Source organism: Trichechus manatus, unplaced genomic scaffold (genome assembly GCF_000243295.1).
Source record: "Trichechus manatus latirostris isolate Lorelei unplaced genomic scaffold, TriManLat1.0 scaffold00053, whole genome shotgun sequence".
NCBI classification, from domain to species: Eukaryota; Metazoa; Chordata; class Mammalia; order Sirenia; family Trichechidae; genus Trichechus; species Trichechus manatus.
In genome coordinates this window covers 7604270-7621187 of record NW_004443989.1, presented here as the reverse complement: position 1 = coordinate 7621187, position 16918 = coordinate 7604270, and the positions used below count along the sequence as shown (strand labels likewise).

Sequence of the window (16918 nt, the reverse complement as noted above, 5' to 3'; positions counted from 1 at the left end):
TCAGGGTCAGGGTGGGAACTCCCTCCAGGGGACAGTGGTGCTGTGGGGGAAAGCAGGACTCAGTGAGGTCTGGACGGCTCCACCTGACTCCAGCTGGGCCTCAGACTTCGTGTCTATGCCTCAGTGTCCCTGTGTGAAATCAGGGATAACAGTTACTGGCTACCTCATTGTGAAATGACTCAACCGTAGAGCTCAATAAAAGTCAGCAGCTACTGCTAGTTTTGGTTAGTTTGTGTCTGTTAAACAATTTCTACCATGGTCTAATGTTTTGTAGAGGTAGAGGCTTTGGGCCCAGGCTTGGGAATTGAATACTTGTCAGCTGAATGTGGTTTCTAATGATGGAGTTTCTTAGACTGGACAGCACTCCCTTATGTGGCTCCTGACATCTAAAGTGCCACTTCCTGAGTTTCTGTAGCTCCACTAGAAGATTCTGCTCTCCTGTGGGGAAACACCCACTTGAAGCTTCATGGGGCCAGGGTCTGATCTATATTTCTAATCACATTAAGAGAGGAATGGGTCTGTCCTCAGGGTAACTGATGAAATAAAAGGAATTACCTGTGACTGGCATGAGTATTAAATAATCCAATGACACATTGCTTTGCATGGATATTAAAATGTTTATAATGCTCAGAGGAGACATTACTATAATGGTAATTTATACTACAAATAACAGGAATGGGGGTGGCTCTGTTTGCTTCGAGAACAAGGAACATGGCGCTGGTCCACATTTGCAAGGCTGAGAAAGTGGAAGCAAGGGCCATGTGATGTTGGCGTGGCCACAGCGAAGGCCCACGCATGCTCTCAACAGGAGCAGTGTTTGAAGGAAGGAGGTGAGCTGAGTGGCTGGCTGTGCCTGCTGGGGTCAGGCCTCAGGGCCCAGCTGCCAGCTTGCTGTCACTGCTAGTGCAGGGACAGAGGGGGCCACCTTGGGGTTCAGTCCAACCCAAATTCAATGTCCTCGCGGTCATCCCTCTCACTGGGCTCTGTGGGCACCCTGGGCTCTAGCTTGGACCGCACTTCATTCTTTCCAGCATCGTTTCCTAAAGAGTTCAAAGAGAAAGTAGCTCAGCATTTGTGGGTGATGTGGCCGGCCCCCCTAATTTCTTTCTGTGCACAGATCTGAGTCAACCATGCAGCTGTCATTTAACAAACAAAACCACCTGGCTACAGATTAGCGTAATAAGAATAGGAATTGTCTGGGCCCAACAAACTCCATTTTGTAAGCCAACACTCCCTAATTTGGGTATCAAAATAACCCCAGTTTGCTTGTTACCTAAGCATTTGCCAGCTTCCCCCCAACAAACTGCGCCTTCCTGGGGCTGCGCAGGCAGGCCTCCACACCAGATGAGGCCTCGTATGTTCAGTTGGTGGCATCATCTGCCCATCTAGCCTGGCGATCTGGGTACTGTCCCAGACTGTCTTACCAGTTCACCCTGGGTCCTGGAGCTTCGCACCCTCAGGCCAGCTGCCACCCTTGTTTTGTCCCAGATACCCTTGCTGTGGTGTCAGCGGTCCCCTCCGTCCATTAGAAGCCTTGGTCTGCATGGCCCAGAAGTGGTAGGAATGGGGGAAAATGCAGGTTCCTTAGCTCTCCTAGATCTACTGAACCCTAATGCCGAGAGCTGATGGGCGGTAAGCACCGGGTGACCTCATGCGCGCGGTCACATATGCCTACCCCAGAACTGCACAGCCTGGCACCAGCTGTTGTACAAGTTACAGCTTAGCAGGCTGTAAACTTAGAAACATGATCTATTGTTTCTGTGAGCTGCCATGAATGATCTTCCAAGAACAGGGATGCTTGGGTCTAAGGCTCAGTTGCTACCTCCCCTTTGGGTTTGGGTTTTAAACAGTACATCTCTGCATGGAGCTTTCAGCCCATCACTTTGGGTAGGGCGGCATTACCTGGTGGTGAGGCTGGGAGCATGTTGCTATCCCCATCATTGGAAGGGACTGGCCTGGTATCTCTCTCGCAGGTTGGGGGCATCGGCAGCTGGTCTAAAGTCCTGTCACTGAGCTCTTCAATCAGCAGTCGGGGGGCCTCTGTGTCTTTACTTTGGATTTCCAAGGCCCCTTCTGCTTCTATTTTAAATATGTCTGTAAAGGGGATCTCGGCCTTCTTTGGGTTGTCTTTAGAAATTGCAAATATATTTGAAAGGGTGTCTGTGGACACGTTTTCCAACACTGGGAGTGACGTGTAGTCCAATTCTGGGTCACTGTCATCACTCAAGCTTGGAATTGTTTCAATCTTCGGAAAGCACATTTTCTATGAAAAGAAAAAATATATTGGAACGTTTCTGTTTTCATAGTTGAGTCACTCTAAATTGCATTATGCAAATTCTGCCTTTTTTAAATCTAAAATCACAAAGAATTCTGTTGCCACATATAAGAAAGGCCCAGGAGAACAAAGAACTCTACACTTGGAAAGTTAGGTGTCAGGATGGACACTCGTTGGCTAGTCGCTTCTGAGCCCAAAAGTCATCGTGACCTCTACAGCCAAAGTCCACACCTCTTTCCAAGCCAACACCAACCCTCTGCGGGTCTCCATGGCTGCACGTTCCTATCCACTGCTCAGCAACATGGATGTGCTCTGGGACCCTGACTGGGCCCCTCTCTCAGCCTGGTTCAGCCCAGCACACTCTTCGCCCGCCCCAGCCCCTGGTGGCACTCTCTTCAAAACCACTGTAGGTTTTGGGTCTCATACGTGTGTGTGTGTGTGTGTGTGTGTGTGTGTCTGTGTGTGTGTGTGTGTGTCTGTGTGTCTGTGTGTGTGTGTCTGTGTGTCTGTCTGCGTGTCTGTGTGTGTGTGTCTGTGTGTGTGTGTGTGTCTGTTGATGTCTTATGCTTCCTTCTCTTAGTAATGCCCAAGGGAGAAAGAGTGGGAGGGAGAGGAGGAGGAGGATTACCTTGGGAGCATTCCCCACTGTGCCTCATCCACTCTCTCCTTCCTGTCTTTCCTTTCCTTCCCACTATGTGTAGCTATCGTCACACAGACATGCACCACACGGACGTATAAACACATCATGAGGATGGAAAAGTGTACTCAGGTAATTACATACACTACACAGCTACTACAACCTGATAAAAATATGTGCCTAGGAAACCCAGTGGTTCATGGTGAAACCTTAAGGAAAAGGAAGTGAGCAATAGCAAATAGCCACGTTGCCTTTCTTTTGAGATGTGCAGAAAGTGGGTGTATGCGATGCTTTACTCACAAAGAGCATTTTACTTCTTTCAAGGCAAGGAGATAAACTGTGTAAATGACAAGACTAAAGTGAGAATGGAAGGACGCTGGTTGTGGGGGAAAATGTGTCCTGGTAACCTTGTCCTGGTCGCCGAGAAATTCGCTGGCATCAATGTCTTCCAAGTCAGGTAGGTCCTGAAAGAGCAAACGAGCCACATGTCACCAGGATGTGCACACGCAGATTCCCGACAGGCAATGTAAATGAAATCGAACCTCACTGTATATGCAGGCAACGTGCAGAGGGGAAATAAAAATGAGCAATGACCCAAATCTTTCAACCAACAATCCTACCCACTGCCCCTCCAAAGAAACCCCATACACAAAACACAAGCACTGCTACTTCAGTATCCGGATCTAACAAAGTCAGACGTGTACCATGTGACATGTTTGAGGAATTTCCAAATGTTTCTCCACTTGTTACAAACACAGGCAGCCCAAACCAAATGCACCTTCTTTTCCTCTGTGTAATGTTAGGGCTCTACGTGGTATAAAGTTAGTATATTCTGGACCTCACCAAAATTTGTGGGGCTTTTTTTTTTTTTTTTGATGTGTTATGGTTTTTTGGAGTGGTGGAGGGTATCTTCATCCATATCCACAGTCTGGCATGTAGGGAAGGCAGTGCAGTGTGTAGTTAGATGCATGGACTCTGGAACCAGACCGCCTGGGTTTCCTCCATGTGTGACCTCGGACAAGTCACTTAAGCTCTCTGTACCTCCATTTCCTCATCTGTAAAATGAGGGTCCCTGGGTGGTGCAAATGGTTAACACACTTGGCTACTAACCAAAGATTAAAGGTTCAAGCCTACCCAGAGGCCTGGCAGTCTACTTCCCAAAAATCAGCCACTGAAAACCCTAGGGAGCACAGTTCTACTCTGACACACGTGGGGTCGCCGTGAGTTAGAGTAACTTGACAGCAGCTGATTTGGTTTGTTTTTTAAAATGGGGACAATAATAGCACCTATCACTCAGAGTTATTGGAAGGGTCAAATCAATTAATACATGTTTAGTATTTAAAAAAAAAAAAAAAGCCTGTTGCCATCATCAAGTTGATTCCAACTCATACCAACCCTATAGGGACAGAGTAGAACTGCCCCATACGGTTTACAAGGAGCAGCTGGTGGATTTGAACTGCTGACCTTTTGGTTAGCAGCTGTAGCTCTCAACCACTGTGCCACCAGGTCTCCAGTGCCTGGTATAGAACTAAAAAATATTAGCTATTACTGTTCTGTATACAGTCGGTTCTCAAATGTTAGAGATGAATTTTCCAATTTTGTTTCTTGTTATACATAGGTACAAAAAGCTGGAGACCCTCTGAATACTGACCATGCTCAGTTTGACTGTTGTTGAGCCAGTGAAATTTTGAAGTTTGGGCATTTAGAAATGGAACACCAGGTCAGAAGTGAAACACGGACATGGGCAGGGGCATGCAAAGCCAGAGCAGCAGCAGGCTGGGAGGGTTGAGTCAGCCGATGGGGGGGCTTGTCTGAAGGAGGATTGAGAGGCTCTGGTGATAAAGTGTAACCTCCACGATTTTAGGGAAAGCTAACTGGACAAAATTGCTTTGCAGTGTAACTTCTCTGGGGAAAACCAATCAGGAGCTCCCTAGATGTATGCTATGGATTGAACTACGTCCCCCAAAAATATGTGTTGTAAATTCTAACCTCTGTGCCTGTGGTTATAATCCCATTTGAGAATGGGTTGTCTTTGTTATGTTAATGTGGCAATATTTGTATAGGGTGTATCTTAAATCAATCTCTTTTGAGATTTAAGAGAGATTAAACAAGCAAGGGAGAGCAGCAGAGATGGGAGAAGAGAGATGCCAAGCCATGTGAAGATCACCCTGGAAAAGAAGCTCAGAAGAGACAAGGACCTTCCTCCAGAGCAGACAGAGAGAAAGCCTTCCCCTAGAGCCAGCACCCTGTATTTGGACTTCTAGCCTGCTAAACTGTGAGAAAATAAACTGTGTGGTTTGTTAAAGTCACCCACTTGTGGTACTTCTATTATAGCAGCACTAGATAACTAAGACAACATAGTTGAAATGGAACCATTTAGGCCAATGCTTCACAAACTTGAATGTGCATTTGAGTCACCTGGGAGTCTTACTAAAACACAGATTCTGATCAGTGGGTCTGGGGTGGGGCCTGGGATCCTGCATTTCCAACCAGTTCCAGGTGGTGCCATACCTGCTGGTCCAAGGACCACACTGTGGGTAGCGAGGAGGTGAAGATTTGTATCTGATCACCTGTTTATCAATTATAAAATAGATACTTATTTCCATGGCAACTATTTTACATACATCAATGAAGAACTTTGTCTCCAGTTCAATGGTTTCTCTATCTTCAGCTCCATCGAGTTCTGCAACTAATGCACCCTCAGTGGCCACAGTGTGGGGAGTTGAATCTAAGGAACAACAATAACAAAAGGTCATTACCCTTGGAGTTAGTTTTATAGACAGTGGTCAGACAGACAAGCCAAAGGTGACAATGGATTCCACAGGCACAAGAAGGACAAAAACCCTGCTTGGGTCACAAGGCTGCCCTGTGACGGAAGCCACAACAGCCCACAGCTTAGGACAGGGTTATGTCTACTAAGGAAAGGAAAGAAAGCGCTGCCTCCTTTCTGAAATCTGGGGATGAGGCCGGTGAGATGGAAGGACCAGCCAGTGATCAATTCAGAATCATCAGTAACCTTGGAAAAGGCACCATGATTGATGAGTATGGTGATGGAGAAGGCGATGCGGTAACGACAAGGGCAGGAGACAGGAAAGGCAGGCTGGAGGGCGAGTCCTGGGCCCTGCTGAGGGAGAGGGTGAGCCCACAGACCTGGCCTGCCTGTCCCTCGTCAGTGACATGCCCCTCTGGCCCGGGACCAGGGACACCTGTCAATAATCGCTAGTTTGCCTGGGGGAGACAAAAACATGACAGGGTTCCTCTTCCTCCTCCCCAAGGCTGTATCCTTGGGTCCTGTTCTCTGCTTTCTCTTCAGTTCATAGCTTCAGTTATTGTGTTCGAGATTAACTACCCAACTTTCTCCTCATTGCATGTAGGTGCAAACACCAGCAACCCGCCCTGAGTAGTGCCTGTGCCCAGTCTGACTCCGAGAGCCACGTTTGGGCGCCAGTTTAGAATGAGGCAAGGACACAGACGCACGGTCGCTGTGTGTGGACGACCCCAGGCCACGGTGTAGCTCCGGCCGCTCCCAACCTCACTCATTAGTCCAGCTGTCACATCTTCTCCACTTGGATGCCCCAGGGCTTCTCAAAATTCAGTGTTTCTAAGTGCAAAGACCCTCTGCTTCCCTCTCAAACCAGCTCCTCCACCTACACTCCCCATCCTATTCTGGGCCAAACTAGCTAAACGCCCCAAACAGCTTAAATTCTGCTTAGGTGGGGCCCACAGCATTCCCCATCTCTCAGGGCCCTACAGACTGGGAATGTTCCAGGTCTGGTCGTCATCACCAATACCACCACAATAGGGATGACAGCCTGGGAAGTCCTGGGTTTACCTTCGGTTGGCAGAGCCCAGTTAGCTTGGGCAAACCCTGCCAAGGGATTTCCCTTTCTCTAGATCCTGCACTGTCCACTACAGTAGCCACCAGCCACACGTGGCTACTCAGCTCTTGAAATGTGGCCAGTACACCCAAGGAGCTGAATTTTCAATTTTATGTCATTGTACTTACTTCTAATTAATTTTAAGGCTGAAGCCACATAAAACAACGTGCTGGTATGCTAGGCCTACATTTCACTTTTACCACTGAAGAGTTAGCATCTGAATTGAAATATGCTGTGTCAAACACTCGACTTTGAAGACTTAGTATGAAAAAAAAAAGTAAACTATCTCATTAATAAATTTTATATTGATTACATGTTAAAGTGATTATACTTTAGATATATTAGGGTAAATAAAATGTGTTGTTAATGGTTCCACCTGTTTCTTTTTATTTTTTTTAACACAGCTACTAGGAAATTTTAAAGGAGCCCTGGTGGCACAGTGGTTAAGTGCTTGGCTGCTAACCAAAAAGTGGGCAGTTTGAAACCACCAGCCACTCCACAGGAGGAAAGACCTGGCGATCTGCTCCCGTAAAGATTACAGCCTAGGAAACCCTATGGGGGCAGTTCTACACTGTCCTATAGGGTCGCTATGAGTTGGAATTGACTCAATGGCACACAACAACAACAGCACTAGGACATTTTAAATGACATACATGGCCCCCTTTATATTTCTCTTGGAGCCCTGGTGGCACAGTGGTTAAGAGATCAGCTGCTAACCAAAAGGTCAGCACTTTGAATCCACCAGCTTGGAGTCCCTGGATGGTACAAATGGTTAATGCGTTTGGCTGCTAACCAAAAGGTTGGAGGTTTGAATCTACCCAGAGAAGCCTCAGAAGAAAGGCCTGGCAATCTACTTTAAAAAAAAAATCAGCCATTGAAAGCCCTATGGAGCACAGTTCTACTCTGACACACATAGGGTTGCCATGAGTCAGAGTTGACTTGATGGCAACTGGTAGTTACTGCTTACATTTTCCTGGGTGATGAGATAACCTGTGTACTTGATCCCATGGAAGCAGCAACAGAGAAGAACTGAAAACCAGATGCCCCATCTCAATTCCGTGGCTGTGGAGCCCCTTGCTCACCTTCCTCAACAGCACCCAGAGCTGGCGGGGTCAGAGGTCTGGCTGGGAGTGCCCCTCCTGGCTCCTGATCTTCAGTCTCCTCCCCATCAGCCTCCACAGGCAGCTTCCTTTCTCCACTGGACTCTGCTGGGAATAGCTCGTCCTTTGCCTCAAAGCTTTCCTTAACAAACATCTCCATCTTCTGCTGCGTTTCTTGGTCCACAGGCGGCGTTTCCTTTCCTTCTTCCTCAGCACCCACTTCCTTTTCGTCCTTTGGCAGCAAGATCTCCTCTAAACAAGAGAAGTCAAACGGTGAAGTCAAAAATGTCCTGGAGGAGCAAGGGGTCTGTGTGTCTACCAGGGGCCCACCATGAAGGTCTGAGGATGCGTCCTGGGGAAGTAACCTGGGGTACAGCTACAGGAATCCCTGCAAGGATGCTTACCAACGTGCTGTTTATGTCATCCAGCAAATGGAACTCAATCTCCACAAGAGGGACTGTTTAACACATTCATTTAATGGAACAGAACAGAGCCATTAAGAAAACATAAAGCAGTAGGTTCTTAGAAGAGGCAAGCTGGAGTATTTAGGAGTGAAGGGCCACAGTGTATGATGTTACTTTCAAATGATTCAGCAGGTAAAAAATAAAACGTGTGTGCACGTGTGTGTATGTGCATGTGTGCATTGTGTGTGCCTGCATTCGTGTGCGTGTGTGTGTGTGTGTGTGTGCTTGTAACAAATGTGTGGCAAAATGTTAAAAACCATAAGCCAAGGAATGCAGGCAGCCTTAAGAAGCTGGAAAAGGCAAGGAAACAAGAGTCTCCCCTGGAGCACCCAGAAGGAACCAGCTCTGCTGACACTTTGATTTTACCCATTTTGGATTTCTGATCTTCAGAACTGTAAGATGATAAATCTGTGTCATTTTAACTACTAAAAATGGAGACTATTTTAACATTGTGTTTTAATCAGTAAAAGTGCTTTGATGTATGAGAAACTGACTTGAACTGTAAACTTTCACTTAAAGCACAATTAAAAAAAAGAAAAGTGCCTTGAAACTGCACACAGTTGTGGGGCTTTTTCACTGGACCTGGCAGGTAGATGAGACCAACTGCAGATGGATTCGTAGGTATTAAAAAAAAAAAAAAAATCCTAGAGATTAAAGCACGCGAGTTCACCAGCCCAGGCTTCCCCAAACTAAACAGAACTCAGAGGAGGTTGTCTTCTTCCGGGAGCACATACCTTTCTCTTGGGCTTCTCTCTGCCTTTTCCTCTCTGCAGCCCGCTGCTTGATCATCGCCAAGGCTTCTATGCTGTCTGCGATCTTCTTCCGCTCTCTGCTCTCCCACTGCTGTCTCTCCTCTTTCTCAGCTGCGTACCCTCCCCTAGCCCAGGCCTCTGCACAAGCTCTGTTTGCAAGGACAAATGAAGAGACAGAGGTTTGACTTTTTACTGGTAAAAGTAAATTCAAAACATATGCTATCTGACCAAGCTTGTTCGTTTTCCTCAGAATCAAAATAAAGTGCGCACAGGATAAGGGACAAGCACAAAAGTGAACACGCGTACCTGTTAATCTTTAAAGACTCTAGTGGTTTTCAAAGCCTTCTCAGACAGGACCCCAAAAGCATAAGTGGCAAAAAAAAAAAAAGATCACTCGTGCTTCATCAAAATTAAAAACGTTTGTGCTTTAAAGGGCATCATCAAGAAAATGAAAAGACAATCCAGAGAATGGGAGAAAAATATTAGAAAATCTTATCTATAATAAGGGACTTTTATCTAGACTATATAAAGAACTCTTAAAACTCAATAATAAAAAGATATCACGGCTGAAAAATGGACAAAGGTTAAGAGAATGAAAAGATATGCCACAAACTGGAAGAAAATATTTGCAAAACACCTATCTAATAAAAGGACTTATATCCAGAATATAAAAGGAATTCTTAAAACTTAACAATAAGAAAACAAACAACCCAATTAAAAAGTGGGTAAAAGATCCAAATAGACACGTCACCCAAGAAGATACACAGATGGTAGATAAGCATATAAAAAGATGCTCAACACTGTACGTCATTAGGGAATTGCAAATTCAAACAATGAGATACCATGCACACCTATTACAATGGCTAAAATCCAAAACACTGACAACACCAAAGGCTGTGGTGAGGATGTGGAGCGACAGGAACTCTCATTCATGGCTGGTGGGAATGTAACATGGTACAGACACTTTGGAAGACAGTCTGGTGGTTTCTTACAAAGCTGAACATAGACTTACCATAGGATCCAGCAATCATGCTCCTATGAAAACTTCTGTCCACACAAAAACCTGCATACGAATGTTTACATTAGCTTTATTTATAACTGACAAAAATTGGAAGCATCCAAGATGTCCTTCAATAGGTGAATGGATAAACAAAACTGGGGTACATCCATACAGTGGAGTATAATTCAGTGATTAAAAAAAAAAAAGCTACAAAGCCACAAAAAGATATGAAAGAACCCTAAATGCATATTGCTAAGCGTAAGATGCCAGTCTGAAAAAGCTACATACTCTACGATTCCAACTATATGACACTCTGGAAAAGGCACAACTATAGACAGAAGATCAGAGGTTGCCAAGAGCTCAGGGGGAGGATGGGAGGGATGAATACATGAAGCACAGGACATTTTTAGGGTGGTGAAATTATGCCGTACGATACTATAATGGTGGATACAAGACATATTCATTTGTCAAAACCCACAGGACTGGACAACACAAGGAGTGAACCCTGATGTGAACTATGGGCTTTAGTTAATAATAACCTATCGGTATTGGTTCATCAACTGTAACAAGTGTATCACAGGAATGCAAGACGTTAATAGTAGGAGAAATAGTGTGTAAGGTGGAGGGGGATATATGGGAACTCTCTGAACTCTCTGTACGTACTTCTAGAAAACAACTTTTTGTAAATCTAAAACTGCTCTAAAAAATACAGTCTATTAATTTTTTTAAAAAAGGGGAGGCAAAGGATCTGAATAGACATTTCCCCAAAGAAGATATACAAATGTTACTAAGCACATGAAAAAATATTCAATATCATTAGCCATCAGGGGAATGCAAGTCAAAACCACAAGGAGATACCACTTCATACCCAGCAAGACGGCTGTCGTAAGAAACAGATAATAACAAGTGTTGACGAGGCTGTGGAGAAATTGGAACCCTTGTATACTGCTGGTGCAATGTAAAATGGTGCAGACACTTCGGAGAACAGTTTGGCAGTTCCTCAAATGATTAAACATAGAGCTACCATCTGACCCAGCAAGCAGTCCACGTTACTGAGGTTTTATTCAAAGTTAAAATTAATAGTGACCTAAATTAAAAGATAAATGATAAATACAGATAAAAGTAGTGTCAACATACATGGCAGTCCAGGAGTCAATATTCCTAATATAAAAAAGACCTCTTACAAACCAGTATGAAAAAAAAAAAAGATTCCAAAAGGAAACTAGGAAGAAATCATGAACAGAATATTCATAAAGGAAGAAATATAAGTGGCAATAAAGAAGAAAAATGATGACCTCATCAGTTATCAAAAATTGCACATTTCAAACAATGAGATACCATCTCTACCCATCAATCAACTTGGCAAAGATTTCTTTGGAATGGCTATATCTGGTGAGATTATAAATTGGTTCACACCTTCTAGAAAATAGGAAACCCTGGTGGCATAGTGGTTAAGTGCTACAGCTGCTAACCAAAAGGTCAGCAGTTCAAAACCACCAGGTGCTCCTTGGAAACTCTATGGGGCAGTTCTACTCTGTCCTATAGGGTCACTGTGAGTCTGAATTGACTCGATGGCAACAGGTTTGGTTTAATGGGTTCTAGAAAACAATTAGAAAATATTTTCAAGAGGTTTTTAAAATGCTAAAGCCACATTCTTTAATCCAGTAATACCACTCCTAGAATTCAATCCTAGGCAATGTGGTCAAAGGCTTATATAAAAGGTTATTTATGAAAGAATTATGAAAAATCAGATATAATGTAAGTGCTCAAGAAATAGGGGATTTCCTGTAATGGACAGTTACATAGCCATTAAAACTATTTCCAAAGAATATTTAATCACATGTGAAAATAGTAATAAATTACAAATAAACATTTAATATTAAGTGAGTTCAAATATTAAGTATGAAAACATGATCAAGGGGCTTTTCTATTTCTTACCTGTCTTTTGGAAAAACGGGTCTGTCATCCAGGTATGTTAAGTGTTTTAGTCTAACAGTAACTGTCCTCCGATAATTAGGAATGTGCTTAATAACTGGGTTTCCAATCAAATTCAGTACACGCTGTAAGCAAAGCAGAGCCAAATTAATAAAAAATGCATGTGATTAAAATATTTTACATGTCCGGTGCTCTAAGAATAAGTTAATATATTTTCTAGAGTGAAAAGGAAGGGCTAAATCCATGTTCTGGTGACTTTATCAGGGACATCGGGAGGTTTTCACTGTTTTTGTGCCGTCTGAACTGCCCAGAAGACTGAGCAGCCCTTTCTTCTTCAACTTCAGATCCTAGGTCTTCTTGTCTTTTGAGAACAATATTGGAAAACATTTCCTGAGCCCTTTTCCAACTGCAGTGATTATATTAGTTTTGCTCATTCAATCTGTTTTACTGAAATTAACCTCTGATTATTTTCTTTACTTTGCAGCCAGGGCCCATTTTAAGAAAACATGCACAGCAGCTAGATAGATAGGAAACAGTGATTAAGGGAAAAGATGGAAAGTGTCCACTTAGCTGTGCAGCTCAGACTTAAGCCCTTTCTTCCAAGGCCTACAGATCTCCTTGAAGTCTATTTAATACTAGGAACAAGAAAGGGATACAACAAAATAGCTTAAATGCCAGCGTGCTTTCCGCATGGGATACAGGAATTCCACCTCTGAACCACCACTGCCCTCTGCCCATCTGTACCTCTCCTTAAATACTTATCACCTCCTCTCCTGCTCCACGAAGCTCAAAGAAGGTGAATGGTTAAGGCAGCATGTGGGCAAACAGTTTTAAAATCTGTTTTCCTAAACTGACTTAGTATTTTTCATATCTAAAGTGGTTTTTGTCATTGGAGAAAATAAATATGTTGTAAACTAGATAGTTTAGTATTTCCTAAACTTCATTCACACACCACTTTCACCGTTTTTGCCATATCTTTTGTGTGACCTGCCAAGGGTGAGTGGAGGGATGGAGGTGGTGGGAGCAGTATGCCCAAGGGGCAGGCAATAAAGGGGTGCCTTGTGTGCAGAGAATTTAGCAGCAATCATAAAACAACTATAAGGCAGGCTGCTTTGCATTATCACCATGTGCTGGCAGTTCTAGACTATTCCCCCTTGCTGGCTGTGCCATTCCCATCACTCTGCACCTCCTTGGTGTGACACCAATTATTCCTGAAGTAGTATTTCTTGGAGTCATTGGGTGCTACAAATGATTAACACATTCGACTGCTAACTGAAAGGCTGGAGGTTTGAATCCACCCAGAGATGCCTCAGAAGAAAGGCCTGGCCATCTACGTCCAAAAATTCAGTCACTGAAAACCCTGTGGGGCACACTTCTACTGTGACACACATGGGGTCACCATGAGTCAGCATTGACTTGATGGCAACTGGTATCTTGTTACAGATGTACACTGAACTATTTATGGGTGAAATGACATCTGGTATTTCCTTTAGGATAAACAGAAAAAAAACCCATTGCTGCCGGGTCGATTCCAACTCTGTAGGACAGTGTAGAACTGCCCCATAGAGTTTCTAAGGAGCACTTGGTGGATTTGAACTGCTGACCTCCTGGTTAACAGACATAGCTCTTAACCACTACACCACCAGGGTTTCCTCCTTTAGGATACTCCAACTGAAAACGCAAAGCGGAAAAAAGTATGAAAGAAAAAGAGAAGGATGGAAGGAGGGAAGAAAGAGAGATCTGATATTTAAAGAACGAAAAATTAGCAAGCTTTTTTTCTATTTTTTTACCAAATCGGGCATGCTCTGGAGAACGCTCAGGATCTCGGGATCACTCAGCTTATTGTGGGAGAGGTCAAGGACGCAAAGTTTCAAACATTCCCTTAGATGCTGAATGTCTTCCACACTTTCTAAATGGTTGTGCGCTATCTGTAGTGTGTTCAGGACTGGAAGGCAGGCTGGAAGGCAAGGTCAGCAGAAGTCAGCAACAAAGGCATGACTGTTTCTCGCCCATAGTGTTCATTTTTAAAACCTCCCCCAAGGGAAAGTGATGGACGTAAGGACATATTAAAAGACCCTTTGCTGGACATTCTTACAGAGGTTTTCAATGGTCTTGATGTAATTGTTGCTGAGGTTAAGGGCATCCAGTTTTTGCAGAGATTCTAGGTTTTCGATTTTATGAATCAAGTTCACTTGCAAGAAGAGGCACCGCAACTCGGTTTGGGAGTCCAGGTTCTCAATCTTCTGTATCCCGTTGCACTCCAGCCAAAGACAGCGCAGCCCCGTGTATTCTTCCAAGTTCTCGATGCGATCAAAGCCTAGTGACAAGGAAGGGGGTGTCAGTTAAGCTCTTAGACACACGGGACATAGGGCCACCCTTGTTTTGGTGCTGTGGCTAAACTGCTCAGCTGCTAACTGAAAGGCTGGGGGTTCGAACCCACCAGCTGCTCCGTGGGAGAAAGATGGGGTAAGTCTGCTGCTTCCATAAAGACAACAGTCTTGGAAACCCTATGGGGCAGTTCTACTCTGTCCTATAGGGTTGCTATGAGTCAGAATTGACTCCACGGCAACGTTTTTCTCCCTGCCTACCTAGCATCCACACCTCCTTCCTCTAGTAGCACTACTGCAACTTTTTTTTAATGATTGTAGTTTAAATGAAGTTTACATTTCAAGTTAGTCTCCCATACAAAAATTTATACATACATTGTTATGTGACCCAAATTGCTCTCCCCATACTGTGACAGCACACTCTTCCTTTCCACCCCTGATTCCCCATGTCCATTCAACCAGCTCCTAACCCTCTCTGCCTTCCCATCTCACCTCCGGACAGAAGCTGCCCGTTTAGTCTCATATCTACTTGAGCTAAGAGGCACACTCCTCACGAGTATCACTTTATGTCCCACAGTCCAGTCCAATCCCTGTCTGAAGAGTTGGCCTCAGAAAATGCTTTAGTTCTGGGCTGATGGAGAATCCGGGGCCATGCTTTCCAGGGTTCCTCCAGTCTCAGACCATTAAGTCTGGTCTTCTTACTAGAATTTGAGATCTGCACCCCATCTTTCTCCTGCTCCATCAGGGACTCTCTGTTGTGTTCCCTGTCAGGGTGGTCATTGGTGGTAGCCGGGCAACCGTCTAGTTCTTCTGGTCTCAGGCTGATGAAGTCTCTGGCTTATGTGGCCCTTTCTGTCTCTTGGGCTAATGCCTTCCTTGTGGCTTTGGTGTTCTTCATTCTCCTTTACTCCAGGTGGTTGGGACCAATTGATGCATCTTAGATGGCCGCTTGCAAGCTTTTAAGACCCCAGATGCCACTCACCAAAGTAGGATGCAGAACATTTTCTTAATAAGCTTTGTTATGCCAATTGACCTAGATGTCCCCTGAAAGCATGGTCCCCAGACCCCTATCCCTACTACTCTGTCCCTCAAAGTGTTTGATTGTATTCAGGAAACTTCTTAGCTTTGGTTTAGTCCAGTTGTGCTGACTTCCCCTGTCGTGTGTGCTGTCCTTCCCTTCACCTAATTCTTATCTACTATCTAGTTAGTAAATAACCCTCACCCTCCCTCCCCACCCTCATAACCATCAAAGAATGTTTTCTTCTGTGTTTAAACCTTTTCTTGAGTTCTTATAATAGTGGTCTTATACAATATTTGTCCTTCTGTGACTGCTAAATTCACTCAGCATAATGCCTTCCAGATTCCTCCATGTTATATGATGTTTCACGGCTTCATCATTGTTCTTTATCGTTGCATAGTATTCCATTGTGTGGATATACCATAATTTGTTTATCCATTCATCCAGTGATGGGCACGTAGGTTGTTTCCATCTTTTTGCTATTGTGAACAGTGCTGCAATGAACATGGGTGTACATGTATCTATTCGTGTGACGGCTCTTATTTCTCTAGGATATATTCCAAGGAGCGGGACGGCTGGATCGTATGGTACTTCTATTTCTAGCTTTTTAAGGGAAGCACCAAATTGATTTCTAAAGTGGTTGTACCATTTTACATTCCCACCAACAGCGTATAAGTATTCCAGTCTCTCCACAACCTCTCCAGCATTTACTATTTTGTGTTTTTTGGATTAATGCTAGCCTTGTTGGGGTGAGATGATATCTCATTGTAGTTTTGATCTGCATATTCTCTAATGGCTAATGACCCTGACCATTTTTTCATTTGTCTGTCAGCCACCTGAATATCTTCGTTGGCAAAGTGCCTGTTCATATCCTTTGCCCATTTGTTAATTGGGTTATTTGTCTTTCTGTTGTTGCGGTTTTGCAGTATCTTGTAGATTTTAGAGATTAGATGTTGATCGGATTTGTCCCAGCCAAAAATTTTTTCCCAGTCTGTAGGCTGTCTTTTTACTCTTCCGGTGAAATCTTTTGATGAGCATAAGTGTTTGATTTTTAGGAGCTCCCAGTTATCTAGTCTCTCTTCTGGTGCTTGTGTATTTTTACTTATGGTTCGTATTGTGTTTCTGTCATGCATTAGGGCTCCTAGCGTTATCCCTATTTTTTGTTCCATGATCGTCATCGTTTTTGATTTTTATTTAAGTCTTTTATCCATTTTCAGTTAGTTTTTGTGCATGGTGTGAGGTATGGGTCTTGTTTCAGTTTTTTGCAGATGGATACCCAGTTATGCCAGCACCATTTGTTAAAAAGACTGTGTTTTCCCCAGTTAATGGACTTTGGGCCTTTGTCAAATACCAGCTGCTCACAGGTGGATGAATTTATGTCTGGATTCTCAATTCTGTTCCATTCGTCTATGTATCTGTTGTTGTACCATGACCACGCTGTTTTGACTACTGTGGCAGTATAATAGGTTCTAAAATCAGGTAGTGTGAGGCCTCCCACTTTGTTCTTCTTCTTGAGTAATGCTTTACTTATC

General features: G+C 44.0%; 1 protein-coding gene across 1 annotated transcript in view; it reads right to left on the bottom strand.

Moving 5' to 3' along the window:
• Window positions 1–933: 933 nt before the first annotated feature.
• DNAAF1 (dynein axonemal assembly factor 1) overlaps window positions 934–16918 on the bottom strand; it is a 24675-nt gene continuing 8690 nt past the window's right edge. The window contains exons 4-12 of the mRNA XM_004377786.1: window positions 14137–14358; window positions 13832–13998; window positions 12045–12166; window positions 9089–9255; window positions 7873–8142; window positions 5537–5640; window positions 3320–3376; window positions 1903–2263; window positions 934–1040 (exon numbers count right to left, since the gene is read on the bottom strand). Of these exons, the coding sequence (XP_004377843.1) occupies window positions 934–1040; window positions 1903–2263; window positions 3320–3376; window positions 5537–5640; window positions 7873–8142; window positions 9089–9255; window positions 12045–12166; window positions 13832–13998; window positions 14137–14358 (1577 nt within the window). The remainder of the gene's footprint in view (window positions 1041–1902; window positions 2264–3319; window positions 3377–5536; window positions 5641–7872; window positions 8143–9088; window positions 9256–12044; window positions 12167–13831; window positions 13999–14136; window positions 14359–16918) is intronic.